Here is a 22,093-nt window from a genome sequence, read left to right on the forward strand (position 1 = left end):
CCTAGAGGAACCCTTTTAAGGGAGGAGGTGTTACGTCCCTCTGCAGCTTCTAATCGTCTCAGTGTTTTCAGCTGGTGCTAATTGGCCACACCTAGTCAGGTGTGGATAAAAGCATACCTGAGGCAAGCTTCCCGACAGTGCACTAGTCTTTGCCTTGGTGGCACCAGCCATTTTAGCCAACCTGGTTTTCCATTTTAGGATGAAACCTCTTCTCACCCACACTCTGTTATTCATCTCTGTTTTTATGTTGCGGCTTTTGAGCCGGGTCGTAACACTGAACATAAGTGTAATATTTGCTGTGTAAAGTTTTACAGTTCAGTTACACTCATTCATCACCAAGGACAATTTGAAACGCTTACCTTGTATTATTTGCTCCTGTATGAAATGATTGGTAAAAGTACTACGTTGAAAAAAGATCTTACTGTTTTGTTTGGGTGAGTAAAGCAAATGTTCTCAGAATATATCACAATGATCATATGTTCTGCAACAATGATTAACTGGAATGAAAATATGTGCAAATACAATGAACTCATGACATCAGATTTGAAAGAATGACTAGTGGTGTTACAAATGTGAGTTTTGTACTGAGAGATTTGAAAATGCACACTTTAGTTGTGAAAATAGTACCAAACCAATTAAAAGAAACTGTAACAGAAACTGTATTTCCAGGTGGATGGAGCATGATAGCTAATAGCCCTTTTCCACTAGTACCTACTTAGCTCGATGTGACTCAACTCTACTTGGTTTCGATCGTTTTGCATTACAATTATAGCAACACGGCCAAAAGTCCTGTAATGTTGTCGAGTTTAAAAAATATTGGGTTTTGTGAAGGAGATGCTCTCGTGACTCATCGAGTGACCCCACTTACTAGCCAATCGGTGGCATCTAGTCTATTGGCATCACATTTTCTGATTGCTTGGAACCCTAGCCACCCAACAGAAAAGCCTGTCGAGACGATCTGAGTAGGTACTGGTCGAAAAGGCAAATTTAGGGCCAATGATGCTTAATTTTGAAGACTCCAAGAAGTATTCTCTTATTTTTCGGTAGTTGAATTTCATTTTCATTTTATTTTTTAAAATATGTGAGCAATAATTTACTAGAATTTGTGCCTTTGCAGTGCAATTAAGGGGGCACCGTTTTAATTTACCCAGCAGAAACTAATGGTCCACTGGAGGATTTTCAGTGGTACAAGCCTTACATTATGCTGTTAGACTGTTATTGTCGTTGAACCCAAGAAAACGTGGTCGCTAAATTCATCTTTTCAGTGCAGCTGTTATGAGTTGGAATTCAGAACCCAACACATGAGGTTGCTTCTGTGTACTGCCAGGTAGCCCCCCTTTCAGACTTGATCATAAATGTTGTTGACACAGACGCGGACAACTGGAGACACATCAGCCCACTGGCCAATCCTGTTATACATCTTTGAAGTCCGGCGCCTTCAATGGTGGACTGTAATGTAAATCTTCATGGACAAGCCCATGCAGTCAGAAAAAAAAGAGGTGTACTGGTATCTGCACAGACCCTCAAGTCCAGTGTCTGATTATGACATTTATATCACACTGACACAAAAAGACTTGTGGCTGCAGATTTATAGTTGGGGTTGTTGTTTTTTATTGTTTGCTTTTTATTAATATACTGCTGCTTTGCTGTCCTCAGTTATTGCTCTTGTACATTTTGGTCCTGGTTTAAACTCGTCTGTTGATTTTGTTTTAGGTTAGCTGTGATTGAATTCCAGACCTTATTAGAGATAAACATCACATTAAAGGAGCTAATTAAGCCAGGTGCGTTTCCAAGGATGTTGTGTCATCTCAATCATTAAAAGTATAAAAGAGTATGAAGTCCCATTCTGAACCTCTGAAATAACTGTTTTCCTTAATGCCAAAACACGTTTTTTCAAATGGATGTGATAAAGAAGAGTGGGGCTGACTGTGAAAATGCTTGCAAATAACTTATCAATCACAAGTCGTTAGCCAATGAGCATACCACAGATGATCCTTTTAAAGCATCATATGAGCAGAATTTACAAAAGAGATGAATGAAGGACTTAAACACAGTCGAAAAGTGTTTACAGGGGTCAGAGGTCAGGCGAATCATTTTGCTACTTACATCAAACACCCAAGGTCAAGTCATACACCTCACACATCATTTGTAAATGGCCTGTATTTATATAGCGCTTTACTAGTCCCTAAGGACCCCAAAGCGCTTTACATATCCAGTCATCCACCCATTCACACACAGATGATGGCAAGCTACATTGTAGCCACAGCTGCCCTGGGGCGCACTGACAGAGGCGAGGCTGCCGGACACTGGCGCCACCAGGCCCTCTGACCACCACCAGTAGGCAATGGGTGAAGTGTCTTGCCCAAGGACACAACGACCGAGACTGTCCAAGCCGGGGCTCGAACCGGCAAACTTCCGATTACAAGGCAAACTCCCAACTCTTGAGCCACGATCGCCCCTTATCTTGTAGTATATATCTTGGTTAGGATTAAACATAGACATAAGCAACAACTTGGGTAAAAATTGGGTAAAAATACAACTGCTATTATGTCTCCTGGGGTGCTAAGCGGGGCTCACTGAAACAATTACTTATAAATTTGTGAACACTAGGCTATACAGTGTGATTGCTCTGTACATGGATGCAGAAAATCATATTGCTTTTTCATGACTGTTTCATGTTTTGTTGTGAGACTAGGCTGGTGCCAATGGTGTGTTACAGACTAGGATCATATTCAGCTGGCCATGTACAAATCACAGTTCTATTAGAAATGGAGGGATCCATCAAGCTAAGTTTGAATTGTCAGGATCTTGATGTTGATAAGTCTAAACAAACATCAAACTGGCTTAATTGTCATCAAGAGAAGCTGAAAAAAAGCTGAGGTAGAAGTAGAAAATCAACTGAAGTTTGGAAGAACTCCAAGCATGTCCCCTCCTGCCTTTCTCACTGCAACCCAGGGTGGGCTCTTTCTTTTGTTGGTGAAATGAAAACAGAACAATCTGTACAAGATGCTACGGAGCAGGTTTCACGGGTTGTTTCCAGCCAGCCCTCAAGTGCTTCATTTGGCCCAAGATCTGACCATGACCAATATTCCACCCAGAGACTCACGGATACATGAAATAAAGAGTGGCAGCAAAAAATTCTGCTGTTCAGAACAAAGTCATTTCCTGACATGAAAAGAAAACCAGGCAGCTTTTATTGATAAATTACAATCTGTCTAAAACCAACTTTGTGAAAGATTACCGAGTCAACACTAAACTGTACTGCAGATGTAAAAGGCAATTTCAGTTTTCTCTCCTCCCCTCTTCTATTATCACTCTTATGCCTTTCATCATCTCCCATCCTCACCAATTCTTGTCCTTCACATTTTCTCTTCTTTTACTGTCAACTTTAAAAAAAAACTCTTTCTTTCTCGTCCTGCTTTCCTTCTCACTTCTTTTGCTCCTTTCTCCTGTTAACTCTCTTTCTCCTCAGTCACACCAAGGTGAATGAGACTAATATTAAGAGTCAAGCATACATGCACAGGTCTAATGGCACTTCATTAGGGGCACCTTTTCCACTGAGGGGCCGCAGGAAGAATGGTTAGATGAGAGATGTGGAGAGAGAGAACGAGAGAGAAAGAGGGGCAGTGGGAAAAGCTGAGGTGGCAGTCAGTGTAAATGAAAAAGAAAGGACTGGAAAATATGAAATTGACAGTAAAACAGAACAAATACTGAAGGGGAAATGTCACGGTCCTGAGTCTGTGGACTTAGTGTTTTTCTGTTTGTATTAGTTATCTTTGATTTCATGATGTGTTTTGATTTTCTTGGGTTTGATTTCTGTCGCTAGTATTCCTAACCCCTAGGTCCTGGGCATTTCTTGTGTTCTCCTTCTTAGGTCGTGGTTCTGTGTTACTTCTGTTAGTATACAGTCGTCTCTGTCAGTGTGTCTTTTGTTCTGTCACTGTATCCCCTAGTTTAGTCCACGTCTGTTTAGTTTCCTGTTTTACTTTGAAAGTCTGTGTACTATGTCAATGTGTTGAGTTTTGCCTCCCCTTGTCTTGTCACGTCTGATGAGTCCCAGCTGTGCTCTCCTCCTGTTTCACATTCCCTAATCACCTCAGTATGTATTTAAGCCCTGTGTTTTTCCCTGTCAGTTGTTGTGTCCTCCACGTTTGTTGTGTGTATCCATTGTCGTCTACCGTCAGCATCTCCTGTCTAGTTAGTTTAAGTTGTTGTTTATTTATCGCCAAGGGTGACTCTCCAGCAAATAAAGCTGTCGTTTAAGTTAATGTTTTGTCTCCAAGTCCTGCACGTGGGTCCAGCCACTGACAGCCACACAACTCATCGTGACAGGAAAATATTCCACCTGTAAGTAGTTTTATTATTAGTCACAATTAAGCTCTTCACTTCTTTGTAACTAAAGTAAGTAGCTATCCAGGTTAGGTTAGGGTCATTGGAGCTAAATCTGTATCTCTATCTGGATTTATGGTGAGAGGTAAATCTTCATTGAATCAGTGTTAGAGTCCCTCATTAGTGGCAAAACCAGTTGCCACACGTGGTGTGTGAGGTGTGTGAGTCTTGGTTTCCTGCTCTTTGTTCACTGCGTCGGGCACTAACAGTAATCCTGTGCACACTCAATTAGCAGTCTTGCTGGCAGCTACCCGTAATGACACACACATACTTATGAAAGTAGACATTCTGATTAACATTTTCATCAGTGATTTATGCCCAATTTATATAATGATGCCATCCAGGAAAAGAAATGAACAGACCAGGAGTGTGCTTTTTAAATCTGCAGTGCATGACTGGCTGCCGTGCGTGGCAGGAGACTGGCTCGTTCAGTTGTTTACATTTGACTTGTGAGCGCGCGCACACACACACACACACACACATTTATTTTTCTCTCTCTCCTTTAGACACAAAGACCATCAACTTGAGTCTGACACAGACCTTAACCTGCACTTTCTCACACTCTCTCCCACATACAAGCACACTGACTTAAGGTTTGTTTTAAGATTTCGTGTTTCTAATTGTGTTTTGGATTCATTAGCAGTGACACAAGGAGACACTTTAAAGAGTGTAGACCATTTTTGTTTGGCTGATTAAACCAGCAGAAATGTGCATTATCTCTAATTAAGAAATGCCAGTCCTGGAACAAACGCTTTTCAGTGTTACAGACAAACTAGACACAAACTCAGTGAGGTCACACCTTGATGTCACACCTTGATGTTGCCAAAGAATATAATGTGTTTTATATTACGATACATTTTCTGTCATGACTCGTGAAAATAGTAAGTTCGGTCACATGAACATCAGTTTCACGCCAACAACTAAAAGGTGGAGTGATGTCCACACTGTAAATATCCACAAGGAACATAACGAGAAATACTCAAGGTAGTTGGTGTGGTGGCTTATTAGATTACTGGACCGTTGATTTTCATAAACTCACCACATTCTGTCCAGTCAAACAAGTTAGCCATCCTTTCAATTTAGTTTTTTTTTTGTTTGTTTTGTTTTGTTTTTTTTAACCCTTGTGTGGTGTTCATATTTTTGTTACTCAGCCAGTGTTCATGGGTCTGGTGGACCCGCTAGAGTTTTGGCTTTCCAAATTAACACTATCAAACAATTTTATGTTAAATTACTCAACAGATGTTTGCTTAATCCCAATTACAAGCCAAATGAACAGCAAACATGGTTAATTTTTTCCCTTTACCTTTGTTAGATCACATTTATGAATCAATGTGCTTCTCGTGTTTTGGTTTTTTTTTTTTTTTTTATAAAATGTTATAAAAAAAATAAATCAGTTATAATCAAGTGGAGTGAGTGGAAAGACACAACACATTTACACGTGAAGCAATATGTTTCACAACTAAATGGGATCAGCTGCACATCAATGGTGACATTAGGCCCAGGGTTGTAAAACAGGGGGAGGCGGTGCACACACTTATCCCACACTGTCCAAGCAGATAGCTTGTCTCTCTGCCGTCGAGCTGGTCTGTCGTCTCGGTTATCAAAACGGATAATCCTGGAAATTTTGTGGAAGTTTTCCAGAGACATTGATGCACGGAAAGGTTTCTGCATCCCACAGGGATTCTGTGGATTCCCCTTTGGACCTGAAAACTCCTGCAAGGATAAGAACCCCAAAGTAGGCCTTTGGGGTTCTTAGATGAATTTGGTCCATCTCCTTCCACCTCTCTCCAAAAACACACCTTCCTTCTAGATTACTGCAATCCAGAATAATTTTCTGGATGGAATCTGGGATGAAAAGCTCAAATGAAGACTTGATGTCCTGCACATGAGTAACTGTCAGCCGTGTTGGCCCTGGCTGATCACAGTAACAGCTCTGCAGGGTGGCTCATTTCTTGGGCAAGAAGACCATTCAATTTCACCAGTTATTGACATCCATATTTCTTCACTTGCTGTCTGGTGGGCTTGTTCTGGTCCTGGAGCTGGCTGCAGATGGGGTACTCGTCTTTGTTTTGTTACTAAATGGTGCTCAACCTCATCCTCTTCTTCAAAGTCACTGTCAGACTCTGAATTTTCAGAAATGTGAAATATTCTGAAACCTCTTTGTCAACATCATCATCCGAAGCCCCTCTCTCTTCCAAAATCAATTGGATGGCCCTCGCAGCAGATAATCTTTTGCCATCTTGATCAGTTGTGATAAAGAACCACACTGGCAAAGTCTTATTTATAGTATTATGCCCCTAATTTGCAGGTGGGACACGGTATGAGAAAATAAAATTGGGATCCCTCAAGAAAGAGGGTAAAATGTGCAGGAATGTAAGAGCAGACAGTGTTGATTGTTGAATTTTCAACAATGTTGCAACTTTGTGCGCAAGCAGGAGGGGAAGGAAACACTATCAGCAGCACCAGAAAGGAGGAAGACAGAGTGTGGGAACACAGGACCTACACTTTCAACACTTTTATTAGACCTGGGTCCAGTGGACCCGAACACCTTGTATGTAATGTAAATGCGTGGGGGGAGGTACAGTATGAGGTCATTGAAAATTAGTTCGGATTTATGTTCTTCACAGAAAATAAGCCAAAGCCAATGAATTTCAGGTTGAAAAAATAATTCATTGTTTAATTGTTCTTTTGAAAAAAACTGAAAACGGGTCTCACAGACCCGAACACCATACAAGGGTTAAACTGATCATTTGACACATTATTTAATATTGCATCATGTATTAAGGTATAAGCGGACATTTTAAGTGCATTAATTGCTACATTTAAGTAAATTTCCTAATAGGGAGCAACAGTTTTGACTTTTCAGTGCCATGAAATATTTAATGGACCATCCTGACCTTTATAAGTAATCATGCTGTTTCTCAATTTCTGTTTTTACTTCAGTTGTGTTCTCCATAAAATCACACACAATTCCTTTTAAAGACTTCACAGAGACACTTTTTACAGTGAAATTAGTAAAGAAAGAATTTTTAGACACCTTTAAAAATGAACAGCAATACAAATTATCTTCTTAGTGAGATTTGTTAATTACAGTTGAACTCAAGCACAACAGACTTTTTTTCATATCAGAAGAAACATGAAAACATTTTTTTTTTTTATTTTTTTTATTAAACTTGTGTGGTAGCTTATTGGCTTTAATGTACATGCACCGATTCTGCTTATATGTAGCCCCCAGAGATCAGTTTTGAGCCAGGAATCACACTGACTAACTGTACCTAACTGACTGTTTATTTATTTTTGTCAGACAGCTATTTTTATCATGCTGCCCTTCTTATAAGTTGATCCACTTCACTCTAAGCCCTGGTTATGAAAGCAAGAGCAGGAAAAACACAAGTTTTGTTTTTATGATTTATGACGATAATTTAATCTGGATTAAACACAAACTAAACGGATCAGCACCAGAAAACTCCAAAAACAATCTGTAAGTGTTCAGTAAAGTCCTTCACAAAAACCTCATAAGTGCAGTGTTTTGTCTAGTACCAGCGCACACGTTCCTGTACTCATCGGCATTTCTTCACAGATTTTCCTCTCTATGGCTTTCACACACACTTTCCTCTTCTCAAATAACCATGCTCATCAGGGCCCAAAGGGGCATCCATTTTTCAGTGTTGCCATGACAATCCCAGTGAGGAGGGGTGTTTAGTTTGACTGGTGCAGTCACGTTGATAAATGACCCTCTTATTGCTGGCTGTCGCCCAGGGATTACTGTATACACTCTCTCCCTCTTTTGCTCCCTCACACACACACAATCACGCCGACTCTCTTTCCCCCAGTGGCTAGCTGTCCAGCTGATACACACACTCAGATCACTTTACATGCTAATTGGCCGACAAGACCTTTAACAAATAGCTGTCTAATGAGTCGTTCCTCTCCACTGCAGGGCAGGGTCTTCCTGAGTCTACATAACCACGTGATGGGAAGAATGCGGAATAAAGATGCAACTCAGGGGTCAAAAGGTCACATTGGCTATGTATAGAAAGCCTGATTGATTGAAATAAGAGCATGATACCCATTTCAGACAGTGGCACAGGTTAAACCAACAACCCTATTGATCAGATTGCATTAGTGAAGCTGAGTCAGAAGCTGTCCAGGTTATCCCACCTCCAGTAGGAGAGAAAACAATTGGGTTCCTTCCAAAGAAAATAGATGTAAAATGTTGAGTCTGGAAGTCAAAGACTGAAAAACTAAACATCAAAGTGTCTTTGTTTTACTCTGGTTATAGATCCCACCATGAGTATCTATCAGTTTCTGTCCAACACACAATCTCTATGGAAAGTAAAAAACAGTGTGTTCCATATATTATCCAGAGCACCAGTGTCATTTACACATTTATGCATATAAGTATATAAATCACAACAACAGTTGCCTCAACATGCTTTACATTTGAAGATAAAAACTCTACAGCTGCATTCATTTCCACATTACCAAGCTGGAGGCAGAATTTATATTATTACCCATTTCTGCTCATCTAAATGAACCTGTGCCGGCATTCATGGCAATAAAATTATGTGAAAATTTTCAGTTTCACCACTGTGTCAGTTACTCTCACCCTGCAGAGCACCATCTAATATCTCACCATCTCACATAAATAGAAAAATGGGCAAGTGTGTCTACAGGCTCACAGTTTTTTCCAGGCCATTTCTCTTTGACCGAGAGCCCAAGCCCCCATTCCCGATCATAAAGCTATTAGCCTTAGAGGGGAAAACATCCTCCACGCTACAGTAAACCAGAGAGGACCAAGGATAATGTATCTCTCTGCTGGCACCCCTGAAAGTCATCAATTATTCATACACAGGCACTCAACAACCTGAAATAAACACATACACTCACCATATACAAACACATACATGTTCACCAGGCACTGAGACAACCAGTCAATTCATACCTTCAGAGGCGGAGAGAAACAGATTAAGTACCTCCTAATTTATTTGTCCTCACTGCGGCGGAGTTTGTGTTTGCTGATACTGGAGCATTGCTTTGCATCCATGGGTCCACTGTTGAGGTGCATTGTGCTTATTTGCACCAATAATTGCCAAAAAAGGCAGACCACAAACCTGATGTCAGAAATTAATATTTGACTGTACCATAGAGTCATAGCAGAGGCAGTCCATCAAAGGCAAAAACAGGGCTCATTGGTAAAGGTGATAATTTGCACCATGTAGCATTCACACACCGAGACACCGAGCACAAGACGGCATTAGCAAAGATATGCAGCAATATTTTACCAGCAGTCATCATCTACTGCATTAGAAGATAAACCCTACCATGGTGTTTCACAGGCTGTTGTAAAACAGACACTTCTAGACATTTTTATAAACCTAAGAAACCAACAACGAAACCACAATCACTCGAGGAAGGTTTGTACAGCATGTAAGTATGTAAGGGTCGTTATAATTTGGTTTCATCAAAATCAGATCAGTAGGTCAGCCCTGACACTCTATTAAAGCTAAAAATACATACTTTTAATTACAGAGGCCTAAACGATAGATTTGGTCTGAAAATACAGTGCAGATTATGACTTGCAAGCGAGGAGCATAGGACAAATTTTCAGATTTATCAAATTTCTTCCTGTGCTTATTTTTCAGGTGCCTCGATATTGAGCAAATCTGTAAATTTTAATGTGATGTGGGCCAGCACATCATTACCACTGCCTACCATTTGTGCACTGACTGCATTAGACTGAGGTATGTGTGCAGCGCTCAGGAGAACTCTTTATCACTGCTTTCCTTCCACAGTGCATTTGCCCTACTGAAAAGAAACCCACTAAAAAATTAAGACACGATATTATAGTAAATAAAAAGAGAAACAGAAGAAAATGGATTAAAAACAAGTCCCGGGGAAGAGAAGAAGTTTTTTGAAGTTTTACGATACATCCTTTTTGAAAAGATGTAGATTTTTTTTTTTTTAAAAAGTTAGACATATAACTGGAAACATGAGATGTGGAGAAATTATGCTGCTGAGCAGCAACTGAATCCTGAAACTCAAGTGGATCAATCATGTGTGCATGTTTTCTGAGGTTAAACAGGCAACAGATGAAGAGAGACACCACAACAGAATATACACTGACACAAACAAGAAATAATATGCAACGCGTACTGTGAAATGCCTCAAAAGAGTGGGCTATACTGATAATTAAATCATCCACTGTAGACCCTGTTCACTCTGAAACTCCATCCTTGTTTTCTCATTTTTGCCCTTTAACAATTATACACGTGAGATCATATTCCTGCAGATACTGATATGTTGACCTATAAAGCAAACCTTTACCCAAACTCATAATTAACATAGATTTAAATAGCTCCTTGTTTATTTAAGTGAAGAGCAGCTATATGCCGTCACTTTGAAGGATTCCCCTCATCCTACTATGTGTCTATACACATTTGGTCCTCGGAGATGCAGTAGAATATAAATGCATATGTACTCACAGCCTCTCAGTGCCTCTGGGGATGTTTTTGGGCACAGTGTGGATCCCCAGGCCATGGCAGTCCACCGTGTTGCTCAGGCAGCTGCAGGGAGTGGGGCACGCCTCTGCACCTCCGTGACCTGCCAACAGCACCGTAACACTCCACGCCAACACCACCTGCATCCAAGATTGAGGAGCCCGGCCTGTGTCCACTGCAATCATCCCACAGCCTCCTGACCCAGCTCCATCCCCTCTTTTTCCAGCAGGCATTCTGCTCTCCTGCGGAGCTCCCCAACACTGCAGAAACCAGCCAACAGATCCTACCCTCTTCCTTCTGCCCGGGATGACTGACCAGTACTACCTCCTTAAAGAAGTGAGAACCAGCAGGAGAGTGTTTAAAGGGGCTGAGACAGCAGCATAGCCAAGTGAAGTTCAGCTCAAACTGAACGACTGCCACTTGATCCTGGAGTGGCCTTTCAGGGAAATAAAGGAGGAGGGAAAAAATACGAGTATGTCCTCTTCTTCTACTTGTCACCAGCTTTAGAGCTCCCTCCAATTGGCTTCTCTTCTTCTACTCTCTCTCTCTCTCTCTCTCTCTCTCTCTCTCTCTCTCTCTCTCTCTCTCTCTCTCTCTCTCTCTCTCTCTCTCTCATGCAGCTGTACAGTGTGCTCGCCTCTCCCCTCTACTTTTCATTGAGTCATTGTGCACTGAACAGTGAGCCACTAGGAAAAAAAAAAGAAAAAGAAAGGGGGTGTGGAGGGGGGACTCCCTCACTCCCTCTATCTCACACACACAGAGTAATCATCCATCAAAAGCTTTTACAAATAACAGCAGCAAGACTCCTCCTATGCCCCCCCCCCCCCCCCCCCCCCCCCCCCAACTCCACACATACACGCATACGCACACACCAGTACCCAGAGTGACCTCACATCTATTCAGTGGCAGCAGTAGCGGGAGCCGCCACCATCACTGAAGGTGACAGCAGCCTTTCTCTCTCTCTTGCCCTCTCCTTCTTTTTGTCTATCTCGCTCGCCCACATGCGGTCTCCTCCCTTGGGGGAAAAAAAAGAGCCCGAGGCTGCATGAACATGATGAGAAAGGAGAGAGGAAGAGTAAATTGTGATCACCACGAAGCACGAGAAAATATAACCGAAAAGGAGAAACTATTTGTGGAGAGGAAGAACAATAGATGTGACATAAAAGGAGAGGTTGGAAGTTGTACTGCGGATTAATTGGGATATTTTATTTTATTTATTTTGGCCACGGCTCAGTGCCAAGACTGCACACTGAGCTGCAGGAACTTGGGTTGGTTGGGGAAAGTGGGGGGGGGGGGGGGGTGAGACTGGCATAACTGGAATGCCATAAGCTGCCAGAGCTTACTCAGAAGTCTATTATGAATTCACTGGCAAGGCTTTGAAATTCAAATGGAGCCTGGCAGAGTTTTTTTCCCCAGTCTCCACAGAAACCCTGGCTTCAGCTTTTTGTGATCACCATACTACCAAGGAAAAAAGGAGCGGGGGAAAAAAAGCTATCAGGGATACCGTGAAGAAAAACCACTTACAGCTGGAAATCTACAGTAAAACCAGTGACAAGGTGTTAAATCCACAAGGAAACAGTGTTTGCTCATTTATTGATTTGTTCTTCTAAGTTATGAATTATTTAGGTCTTCAGTTTAACAGTAAAATAAACCCCAGATTTCTACAGCAAAAAATAAATAAAAAATGTTAAAAAGGAGAAGAAGAAGTTGTTGTTAAATGTAATATTCTGCCAATCAGCTGTATTATAAGTTAGTCTTAAATGGTTTTCAGGCACAGCATTATTGGTGCATTATAAGAAGAAAAAATCTGTTCTTTGGCTTGTATCCCTTCTTAAATGTATTCCTGATTCACACTGTTTTATACAACAGTTTTGTGGAGTGTAGTCAGAGCTTCTCTCAGAGATAGATCTGGTTTGTTATTACTTTTCAGTGTGACTGCTAACACCCGGAGGGCACAGTTTACCCAGCTTTTTATTTACCACTATACATGAGTGATTATTGCTCGTGGCCTCACTTTGTCTTCTCCTGGCAGACTCGGAGTGACGGGTTAATTTAACCCGCTGCACTTCAGAAGTGATGGAAAACAAATTGGCCACAGGCAGAGGCCGGCTGCTTCCTTTGTGCAACTGAATTGAATGACTCATTTGGCCATATTCGGTAACAAAGAGAGGGAGACAAGATGTTGACATCTCGAGGGGGTGGTCCCCCTTATTTCTAGGGTCATAATAGCTGTCTGAGGCAGGGGTGGGTGTCGAGGCAGGGAGGGAGCTTTTACTGCAGACGCGTCTGAATTGATTTCTGGAAGTAAAGAGCAGATGCTTTTGTCTCAAAGGCATCAATTCCCAAAAGCGCTAGTGTTTTTCCCTACATGTAATGCAATTTGTCAATAAAAGTTTTAATCCTGAAAACAAGGGAAGACTTAAATGTTGAAGAAATTAGTTTGCCCATTAAATTGTTTGGTAAATCTGATAAATTAGAGAACACATACTGCACAAACATTGGAAATCTAAATCAATGTATGAATATGTGGTGGTATAAATGATGCAGTCCCCAAAACATTCACATAAAACTCACAGGTGAAGCAACATCAGCTATTTCATTACAACGTGATGTTCAGGTGGGTCAACAAAACTGCTCAGAAATGACAGGAAACAAAGGCAAATTTCCCCGAATCTATGTCTTGATGCATGCTCAGTCATCCAGCGAAGCAAATCCCAAAAGGTTGATTCTGCTCATCTGGACGTAGCGTTTTCAGTGGGAGAAACATTTCATCACTCATCCAAGTGACTTCTTCAGTCTCACGTAAATGGTTGGGAAAACCATTTACGTGAAAAGGGAAAGACCATCTCTGAAGCGAGGAAGTGGCCTAAGGGTGCATCTTTTGCCATCTTACAATGCTGTGATTGCAGCCATTCCCCAACTTTCTGTGAATGGTACTCATGGCCATGGAGCAATGGTCTTTGATCAGTGGTTGTTGATCAATGGTCATGACAATTTGCATATTAATGATCAAGGAACTGACCTCACAGCCCATTGTTCATTTAGTGGTCTAGCTTCAGTCATTTTGCAAATATACTGTTTATAAGATTGGGGAAACCTGCAGTCAGCTGAGACTAAAGAAGTCACCTGGATGAGTGACGAAACGTTTCTCCCACTGAAACCGTCCAGATGACCAGAATCTAGTTCGACTGAGCCAAAAGATACACTGCCAAAGTCCTGGTGTCAGGAAACAGGACAGGACCCCCAGCAGTCCCATATCCAAACTGTGTGGACTGCACATCAGGGACATGAACAACATAGGCAGGCGGTCGTGATATTCTGACTCATCTGTGTGCAGGACTAAAGGAGCACACTGCGCAGTTAACGAAATACATGCAAACAGGAAATCCTTCTACTATAAAACTGCATTAAAACATCTTTTGAAGATGGCACTGAGAATTTTGTATTTCAATTTGTCGTAATCTTCAATCACAAATCTGTATTTGTAATTAATAGAATAATTACTGCAGGTATAAGCTTGGTTAGTTTTCCATACTAACATTTTGTTTAGTTCATCTTATGTTAAAGGGCAATCTCATGGGAAATATGGGCTTACGTTTACTTCTTGATAACAACAACTGATTACCGAGTACGCTGAGGGCAGGAAGTGAAATATACTAGGTAATACTGCCATGAAAAAACTGTTCATGGCAACAGTGAACAATATGTAACAAGCTAAAGTGTATTTGTATGTAGAAAAAAACTTAACTGGCTCATGAGTCCTTCCAAGACACAAGAAGCTATTATAATGTCATTAATCTGAAAACATAATTGGAGACAGACATCTGCATTATTCAACAGCACCCTTCAGTGGGTAAATACTGTCACTGCATTTAAGGGTGCTGTGTGTTTGCTGCTGGGCAACGAAGGCTTCAATTTCAGATTCATTCCAGCCTGAAACTGAAACACTAATTGAAACATTAACTCAGACAAGTTTTCTGTAGAAAACAGAGGTTTTAATGCAAAGTGGATAATCCACCAAGGAACCCACTGTACACGCTGAGCTTATTTTACACTAAAATACAAAAACAATCAGGTTACCACAGTTTACACCACATGATACAACAATAGTCATGGATTAGTTAGCGCTTGGACAACTGAGAAAACTTAACCCAATAATGAATTCAGTAGGAAAAGGTAACCTGTTACCATGTGTGTGTGTGTGTGTTTGCCCCCACCCCATTACAAAGGAATAAGGTGCACACGAACTTCTGGAGTAAAAACTAAAGCTCCACCCACTTTAGTAAAACCTGGATTTATCAGTGTTCCAGCTTTCTCACAGCACACAAAGAACTCATCAGTGACCATGCACCGCAAGCAAGCAGTCAACTAAATGTTTCACATGTATTATCTTTTTTTTCCTTTTTTTTTCTTTCTTCTTCTCTTTTTTTTTTCTTGTCTTTTTTTTTCATACATTCTTCTTTCACACACATATACTTTCACTCTCACATAGTTTTATTTTAATTTTTATATTTAGATATTTTTATTCTCATGTTTACACATATTTAACACACACATTGCAATATTGTGCTCTCTTATACATGTATTTTAATGTACATATTTACAAATTTTCACTCTAACATACATGCATTTTTTTATGCATTCCTACATTTTGCTCTCATTTACATGCAAAACATTCAATATGCATTTAATCTCACAAATAATATATGTATGTAAGAAGAGAATGCATACATGTCTGAAGAAAATATATGTATGCAAGAGAATAATGTATGTGAATGAAAGAGTATAGTGGAAACGGAAGGCTGGGTGTCTGTACTGCTGTGATTGCTGCGAAGCACACGCGGGTCACTTTCAAGTGTCTGACAGATGGAGGGGGGACTATTCTGAGCGCACGTAAAAAAAATTTGAGCGCAAGTAAAAAAAAGTTTGCAGGTGCAAGTGTTGCATTTTGAGGAGAAATTTATTTTGAGCGAAGAAAAGCTGAATTTGAGTGAACAAAATTCATTGCTGCGTGCAAAAAATGTATTTCAGTGTTTGCTATTATCCATACACACACACAATAGCAGCCCCTCTCGCTCAGTTTTTGTATTTTTTTTTTTTTTTTTTGGCCTGTCCCGTTTGGCTCTTTTGCCCTCAGAATTGTTGTCTAAAGGCAAAGAAAGATGCCCAACGGATTTACTTTACCAAACTGACCATCCCAGCCTTGCCGTAATGGTCCATTTGATTCACCTTTTATTGTTTATTTTATTTTCACTTACTGAATACGGGACAGACTTGACTGGGGGAAAGAAGGGGAGAAAGAAAGAGGGAAAGAGAAACAGCTGAGAAGAGGGACGGGGGAGAAGGGCAAAAGACAAAAACCAACAGAACGGGCAGAGAAAAAAAGTGCATATATCAATCACCTGGGTCACCTGCTGAGAAAGAAAAAAGAAAGCAAGCAGAAGAGAACATGAGTAATAGAATAAACAACATCACAATGATATATGGGAATATGACAGTAAATACTAAATGTTAAACATTATTGTGCAGCACATAAGATCAACAGAACACAGTGTGCTTTGAGGTAGGAGCCAAAAAGGGTGTAGTTTGTGGGTGTGATCACCCGTGTGTACACCTGTGAGCATGGACGCGCTTGTTTTTTGTTTTTTAAAAGGTTCCTTCATGTAATAATCTGCTAGAGGGTGTGGGGGGGGGGCACAGCCCCGTCCTCCAGGGCATGAAGCAGGTGTGGAGGAGATCAAAACTCCAGACATCCAGAGGCCCCCAGAACACAAGAGACCAAGGAAGACCAACAGAGGGGCAGCTGCGCCACTGTCCCGGAAAGAGCTGAGGAGAGTCCCAGATGAGGGCTCACTCAGCAGCCGCGGAGCAGAAGCCAGGGGGAGTTGCAGTGACGCGCCCATGAGCTCCGCCGGCAGCCTGCTGCGCCTGAGTGACCGAGCCCCAGGCCGAGAGGCCGGGGGCACCCCACCTCCGAAGTGGCCCGAGCGAGCCCCAGGCTCCAGGCCCCGATAAGCGGCCGCCAAGGAGTGAGCCGGTGTGTACCTGGACGCCCATCCCCGGACACAAAGAACCACCAACGCACCGATGTCTGAGGGAGTCCGCCACTGCCAGGGGAAGTGGTGGTAGGGGGAGATAGGCCTCCAAACCTTGGAGGGCCTGAGATGTCCCCAGAGAGGTGGCGCCTGACACCCAACCTGACATATAGACACAGACATACAGGCACACACAGATACAAACATCCATTCCCACCCTCATGCTCTCATATGCACTTACTCCACACTCAACCAACGTGGAGACAGACATAAAGAGACGTTGTACACACGATCACACTCCCTAAGCGTACTCTACAAACCGGGTCTAGGTGCCCCCGCCCCTGGAGGGGGGAACTGCACCCAGACCCAGGTGGTGTTTCCCTTTTCCCTGCGGTGGGGGGAGGCAGACCGCCCCAACTCCGCAGCAGCAGGAAGGCTCCACACTCCAGACCGCAGTCGGACGGCCAACTCCTCCTCCTAGCCCCCCTGCTCCAGCAGGTCGCAGAGAATGGGGGTGAGAGAAGACTCCAAACCTCCCTCCACCCGCTCATTGTAGTGTTGATGCATGTGTGTTTTAAGGTGCATTTAAAACCCAGGAGGGCTTGGAGCTACCTGCCAGAGAGCAGCAGGTAAGCGCATGGTCCCTCCTGCTAGCCCTCAATGTCTATGTGTATTTAAAATTGAGAGGTGGGCAACGATGCCAGGGGTGGGGTGTACACCCTGATGGTACTTTGGACTCCGTGTATCGTGCCCACCCCCAAGATCCTATATGTATGTGTAATGAGAGTGTGAGTAATGTGAATGTCTAAGTTGTGGGATAAAATTGAGGCAGAGGCAGCCAGAAGGGGACAGAGGGGGGGGTAGCCTCCTCTGCACCCTGGTGACATACCCCTACTCCAAGGCCCTGCATGTGTGGGTGGTTGTGGTGGAGCGGGAAGAGGGAGGCAGCTGGAGATGGGGAGGGAAGGAAGGGAGGGGCAAGTGACCCCTCCCTGGGGCCAGCTCCCCCGCTGACCCCAGTAGGCACCCCCACACTCCGCGACCCGCCAGGGAAAGGGGGCCCAGGCCCATCCAGACCGGGGCCCAGTGCAGCAGCGCCGCCCGGCCCCACAGAGCCCGGGACAGTCCACCCAACCCCACCACAGAGAAAACTGCACCTACCCCACCATCCACTCATCTTCCAGACTACATAAGACAATAAACACCCAGGCTGAGATCTTCCTCCACCTCTCCTGTATCTCCCCCTCCTGCAGAGGGAGCTCCTGAGGAGAGGAAAGCTCCTGCAAGATGTGACAATCTCCCCCACCAGTTGAAGAGCCCCCCAGGTGGCTCGATGCACCGGCGGCACCCTGCTCCAGGGCTGGGCCCCCATGCACCCACCCGCCCACAACCCCGGCAACACACCAACCAGGACCCAAGCCCCCGAGGCCCGGTCCGGGTCCCAGCCCAGAGACGGAGCGCCCCCAGAACCTCACGCCCATCCCGGACCCACCCAGGGGCAGCCAGGCTACCAGGTCAGTAACCCACGTCCGTCAGCACAGACCCTCCCCTAGCCCCGCTGCACGCAGCCGCGAGGAAACAGTCACCTGAGAGCCAACAAAGCCCCTAACCGGACATGACCGCTACCCCGGGTTGAGCCCCCCAAGGAAGATGCCTCCGGGGAACCCCCCGACGCCCTAAGCCTGTCCCTACCCCCACACCAATCACAACAGTGAAGGCGGGACCAAACTATGACCCCCCACCCCCACTAGGTGATGGAGCTGATCAAAGGAGCCCAGAGCAATTGATCTGATGTGGTGGCAGAGGCTGTATCAAGACTAATGTAATCTAATAGATAATTTCTATATTGGTTAGAATTAAGATTATTTTTATTTTTCCAGTTCATGAGGACTGTTTTCTTGGCTATGCATAGGGCAGTGAAAACCATATGGGCGATATTCTTTTCTGAAGTGACATTATCTAAGCTGCCCAACAAACACACTAAGGGGGAAGTTGGAATGTTACATTTCAGACACTTCGATAAGTCTTCACATATCTCGCGCCAAAACTTCTGAACTGGTGGACAGAACCAAAGAGCGTGGATATAATTGTCCGGTGAATTGGTTTGGCAGTGTGAGCAGTTGTTGGTAGACGTAAAGCCCATCTTGAACATCCGATGACCTGTATAGTGTACTCTATGTAATATTTTGTATTGAATTAATTGAAGACTGGGATTTCTAATTAGATGAAAGGTTTTTAAGCAAATCTGAGACCAGAAGTTTAGGTCTAAGTTAACTGATAAATCCGCTTCCCATTTTGCAATAGGAAGTGATATTGATTCATCTGTTTTAGAAAGCATTCTGTATATTTTGGATAGTAATTTGGGGGGTTTAAGAGTAAGAAATTGAACCACACTTGGTGGTGTTTGTAGTTCAACTTGACCCGGTTTAAATTTCTTTTTTACTATGGATTTAATTTGTTGATATTCTAAAAATCTTTTCTTGTTGATCCCATATTGTGTAACTAGTCCGTCAAATGAAATAAATTCTGTTCCTTCTAGTATATGTTCTAAATATTTGATTCCTTTATCACTCCAATCTGAAAGGTTTATCATATTATTGTTTTATAATATGTCAGGGTTGTTCCAGATAGGTGTACGTTTGCATGGGATTAATGAAGACGCCGTCAATTTTAGAAACTCCCACCATGCTGTCAGAGAAGAGCTGATGTTGATGCTTTTAAAGCATTCATGTCGTTGGATGTTTGAGCTGATAAATTGTAGGTCTGAGATCTCTAGATTATTGCAGAGTGCTTGTTCTACATCTAGCCAAGGTTCATCTAAGAGGGTGTGTTTTAGCCATCCTGAGATAAACTGAAGCCTGTTGGCTAAGAAGTAGTGCTGAAAGTTAGGCAGTTCTAGTCCTCCTTTATCCTTGGTCTTTTGTAGTGTTTTTAAGCTTATACGTGGGGGTTTATTTTTCCAAAGGAATTTGGACATACATGAATCTAGAGATCTGAACCAATCTTGTGGCGGTTTAGTTGGGATCATTGAGAATAAATAATTTATTTTTGGTAAGACCATCATTTTTAGCGGCAACCCTTCCCATGAGTGATATGGGTAGACATTTCCATCTAGCCAGATCATCTTCTACCTTCTTTAAAAGTGGGATATGGTTTAATTTAGTTAGATCTGCAAGCTTGGGAGAAACATTAATACCTAAATATTTTATATTTCCCGATTGCAGTGGTGTACAAGAGGAATTATGGAAGGAGCAATTAATCGGTAGGACTGTAGATTTTGACCAGTTAATTGAGTAATCTGATATTCTTGCAAAAGAGTTTATCAATTCAATCACCCCAGAGATATTGGTTTGTGAATTTTGGAGAAAGAGTAACACATCATCCGCATAAAGGCTGATTTTATGTTCCACGTTCTTGCATTTTATGCCCTTAATTACTGAATTCTGTCTAATTGCTGCTGCTAGTGGTTCAATAAAAATTGCAAACAGTGAAGGGGAGAGTGGGCATCCCTGCCTGGTGCCCCTCAAGAGACAGAAGCTGGAGGATGTCTGGTCATTTGTTCTAACACAAGCTGTTGGGGAATTATATAATATTTTTAACCAGTTTATGAAAGAGGATCCAAAACCAAATTTGTGTAAAGTTGCAAATAGAAATTTCCAGTTAACTCTGTCAAATGCTTTTTCTGCGTCTAAAGAGAATATTGTAGTTTCTAGGTTTTTACTGTATGAGTAGTCTATCAAATTAAGTAATCTACGTGTATTTGTTGATGAGTGCCTACCTTTTATGAAACCAGTTTGGTCAGGATGAATTAAGAGGGGGGTTATTTTCTCCAGTCTCTTTGAGAGAGCTTTGCAGATTATTTTAAGGTCTACATTTATAAGGGATATTGGACGATAACTTGAGGGATATACAGGGTCTTTGCCTGGTTTTAGCAGGAGATTAATGTTTGCAGAATTCATATTTGATGGAAGTCTGCCCTTTTCTTTAATTTCCAACAACGTTCTGTAGGAAACTGGTGCTAGAATCGACCAGAATTCTTTGTAGAATTCTGCAGGAAAGCCATCTGGACCTGGAGCCTTATTATTGTGCATACTTATCAGGGCTTCCTGGAGTTCACCTGGTGTCAGTGGTGAATCCAGTGCCATTGCTTGAGTGTCCAATAATTTTGGAAGAGTTATGTTTTCCAAAAACTGATCAATTTCTTTTTTAGATGGGTTTATTTGTGGTGAATACAACGTTTTATAGAAATCCCTGAAAATGTTGTTTATTTGTATCGGTTCATATAATGTGTTCCCAGATGAATCTTGAACAGCACATATAGTTGTTTTTTCTTTATTTATTTTTAGCTGGTCTGCTAGAAATTGACCGGATTTATTACCATGTTCATAATTTTGTAGGCGTAGTCTTTGTACTAAGAATTTTGTTTTTTTTTATCAATTATCTCATTTAATTCTAGTTTTGTTTTGCGTATTTTGTTCAATGTTTCCTGATCTTGGTGGGACGCGTAGGCTTCTTCTAGTGATTTGATGTTTTTTTCTAATTCCTGAATATTTTTGTTTTCTTTTTTCTTTTTATGTGATAAGAAAGAAATTATTTTACCTCTCATCACAGCTTTCCCTGCTTCCCATAGAACAGAAGCTGATGTTTCGGGAGTGTCATTATAGTCCAAATATGAAGTCCACTCTTTTTTAAAATATTTAATAAAGTCTTCATCTTTAAGTAGTGATATATTAAATCTCCAGTTTTTTCTTGGCGTAGTATTATTCTTGTGCATTAGTGTTAAAGATACAGGACCATGATCGCTGACAGCTATAGGGTGAATCTCAGTGTCTGAAATGTCGTTCAGCAGTGAGCTGCTGACCAAAAAATAATCCAGACGAGAGTAGGAGTGATGGACATGTGAGAAAAAAGTATATTCCTTACTGGTGGGGTGAAGGGAGCGCCATGCATCGCAAAGACCAAAGTCGCTCATATACTGTTTGATTATATTTGTGGACTGCCAATTACGCTGAGTTCCCGCTGTATTGAGCCTATCCATGTCTTCATTTAGTCCAAGGTTGAGGTCGCCTCCAAGAACAAGTGTGCCATCTAAGTGTTCAGAGAGTGCACTGAAAAAACCGTGAAAGAATGAGGGATCATCAACATTTGGACCATATACACTTGCAATAC

General features: G+C 42.1%; 1 protein-coding gene across 1 annotated transcript in view; it reads right to left on the minus strand.

Annotated features, from left to right (window-relative positions):
* Positions 1–11,374, minus strand: part of slit1b (slit homolog 1b (Drosophila)) — an 82,209-nt gene extending 70,835 nt beyond the window's left edge. Inside the window, exon 1 of the mRNA XM_086294782.1 lies at positions 10,875–11,374. Coding sequence (XP_086150908.1) covers positions 10,875–11,122 — 248 coding nt within the window. The 5' untranslated portion in view covers positions 11,123–11,374. The remainder of the gene's footprint in view (positions 1–10,874) is intronic.
* Between the last annotated feature and the right edge of the window lie 10,719 nt (positions 11,375–22,093).

This window comes from Aulonocara sp. 'chitande type north' Nkhata Bay, linkage group LG6, assembly GCF_057382095.1.
Source record: "Aulonocara sp. 'chitande type north' Nkhata Bay isolate Kocher_YH1m ecotype deep benthic linkage group LG6, A_spYH_male_GT1.1, whole genome shotgun sequence".
NCBI lineage: Eukaryota > Metazoa > Chordata > Actinopteri > Cichliformes > Cichlidae > Aulonocara > Aulonocara sp. 'chitande type north' Nkhata Bay.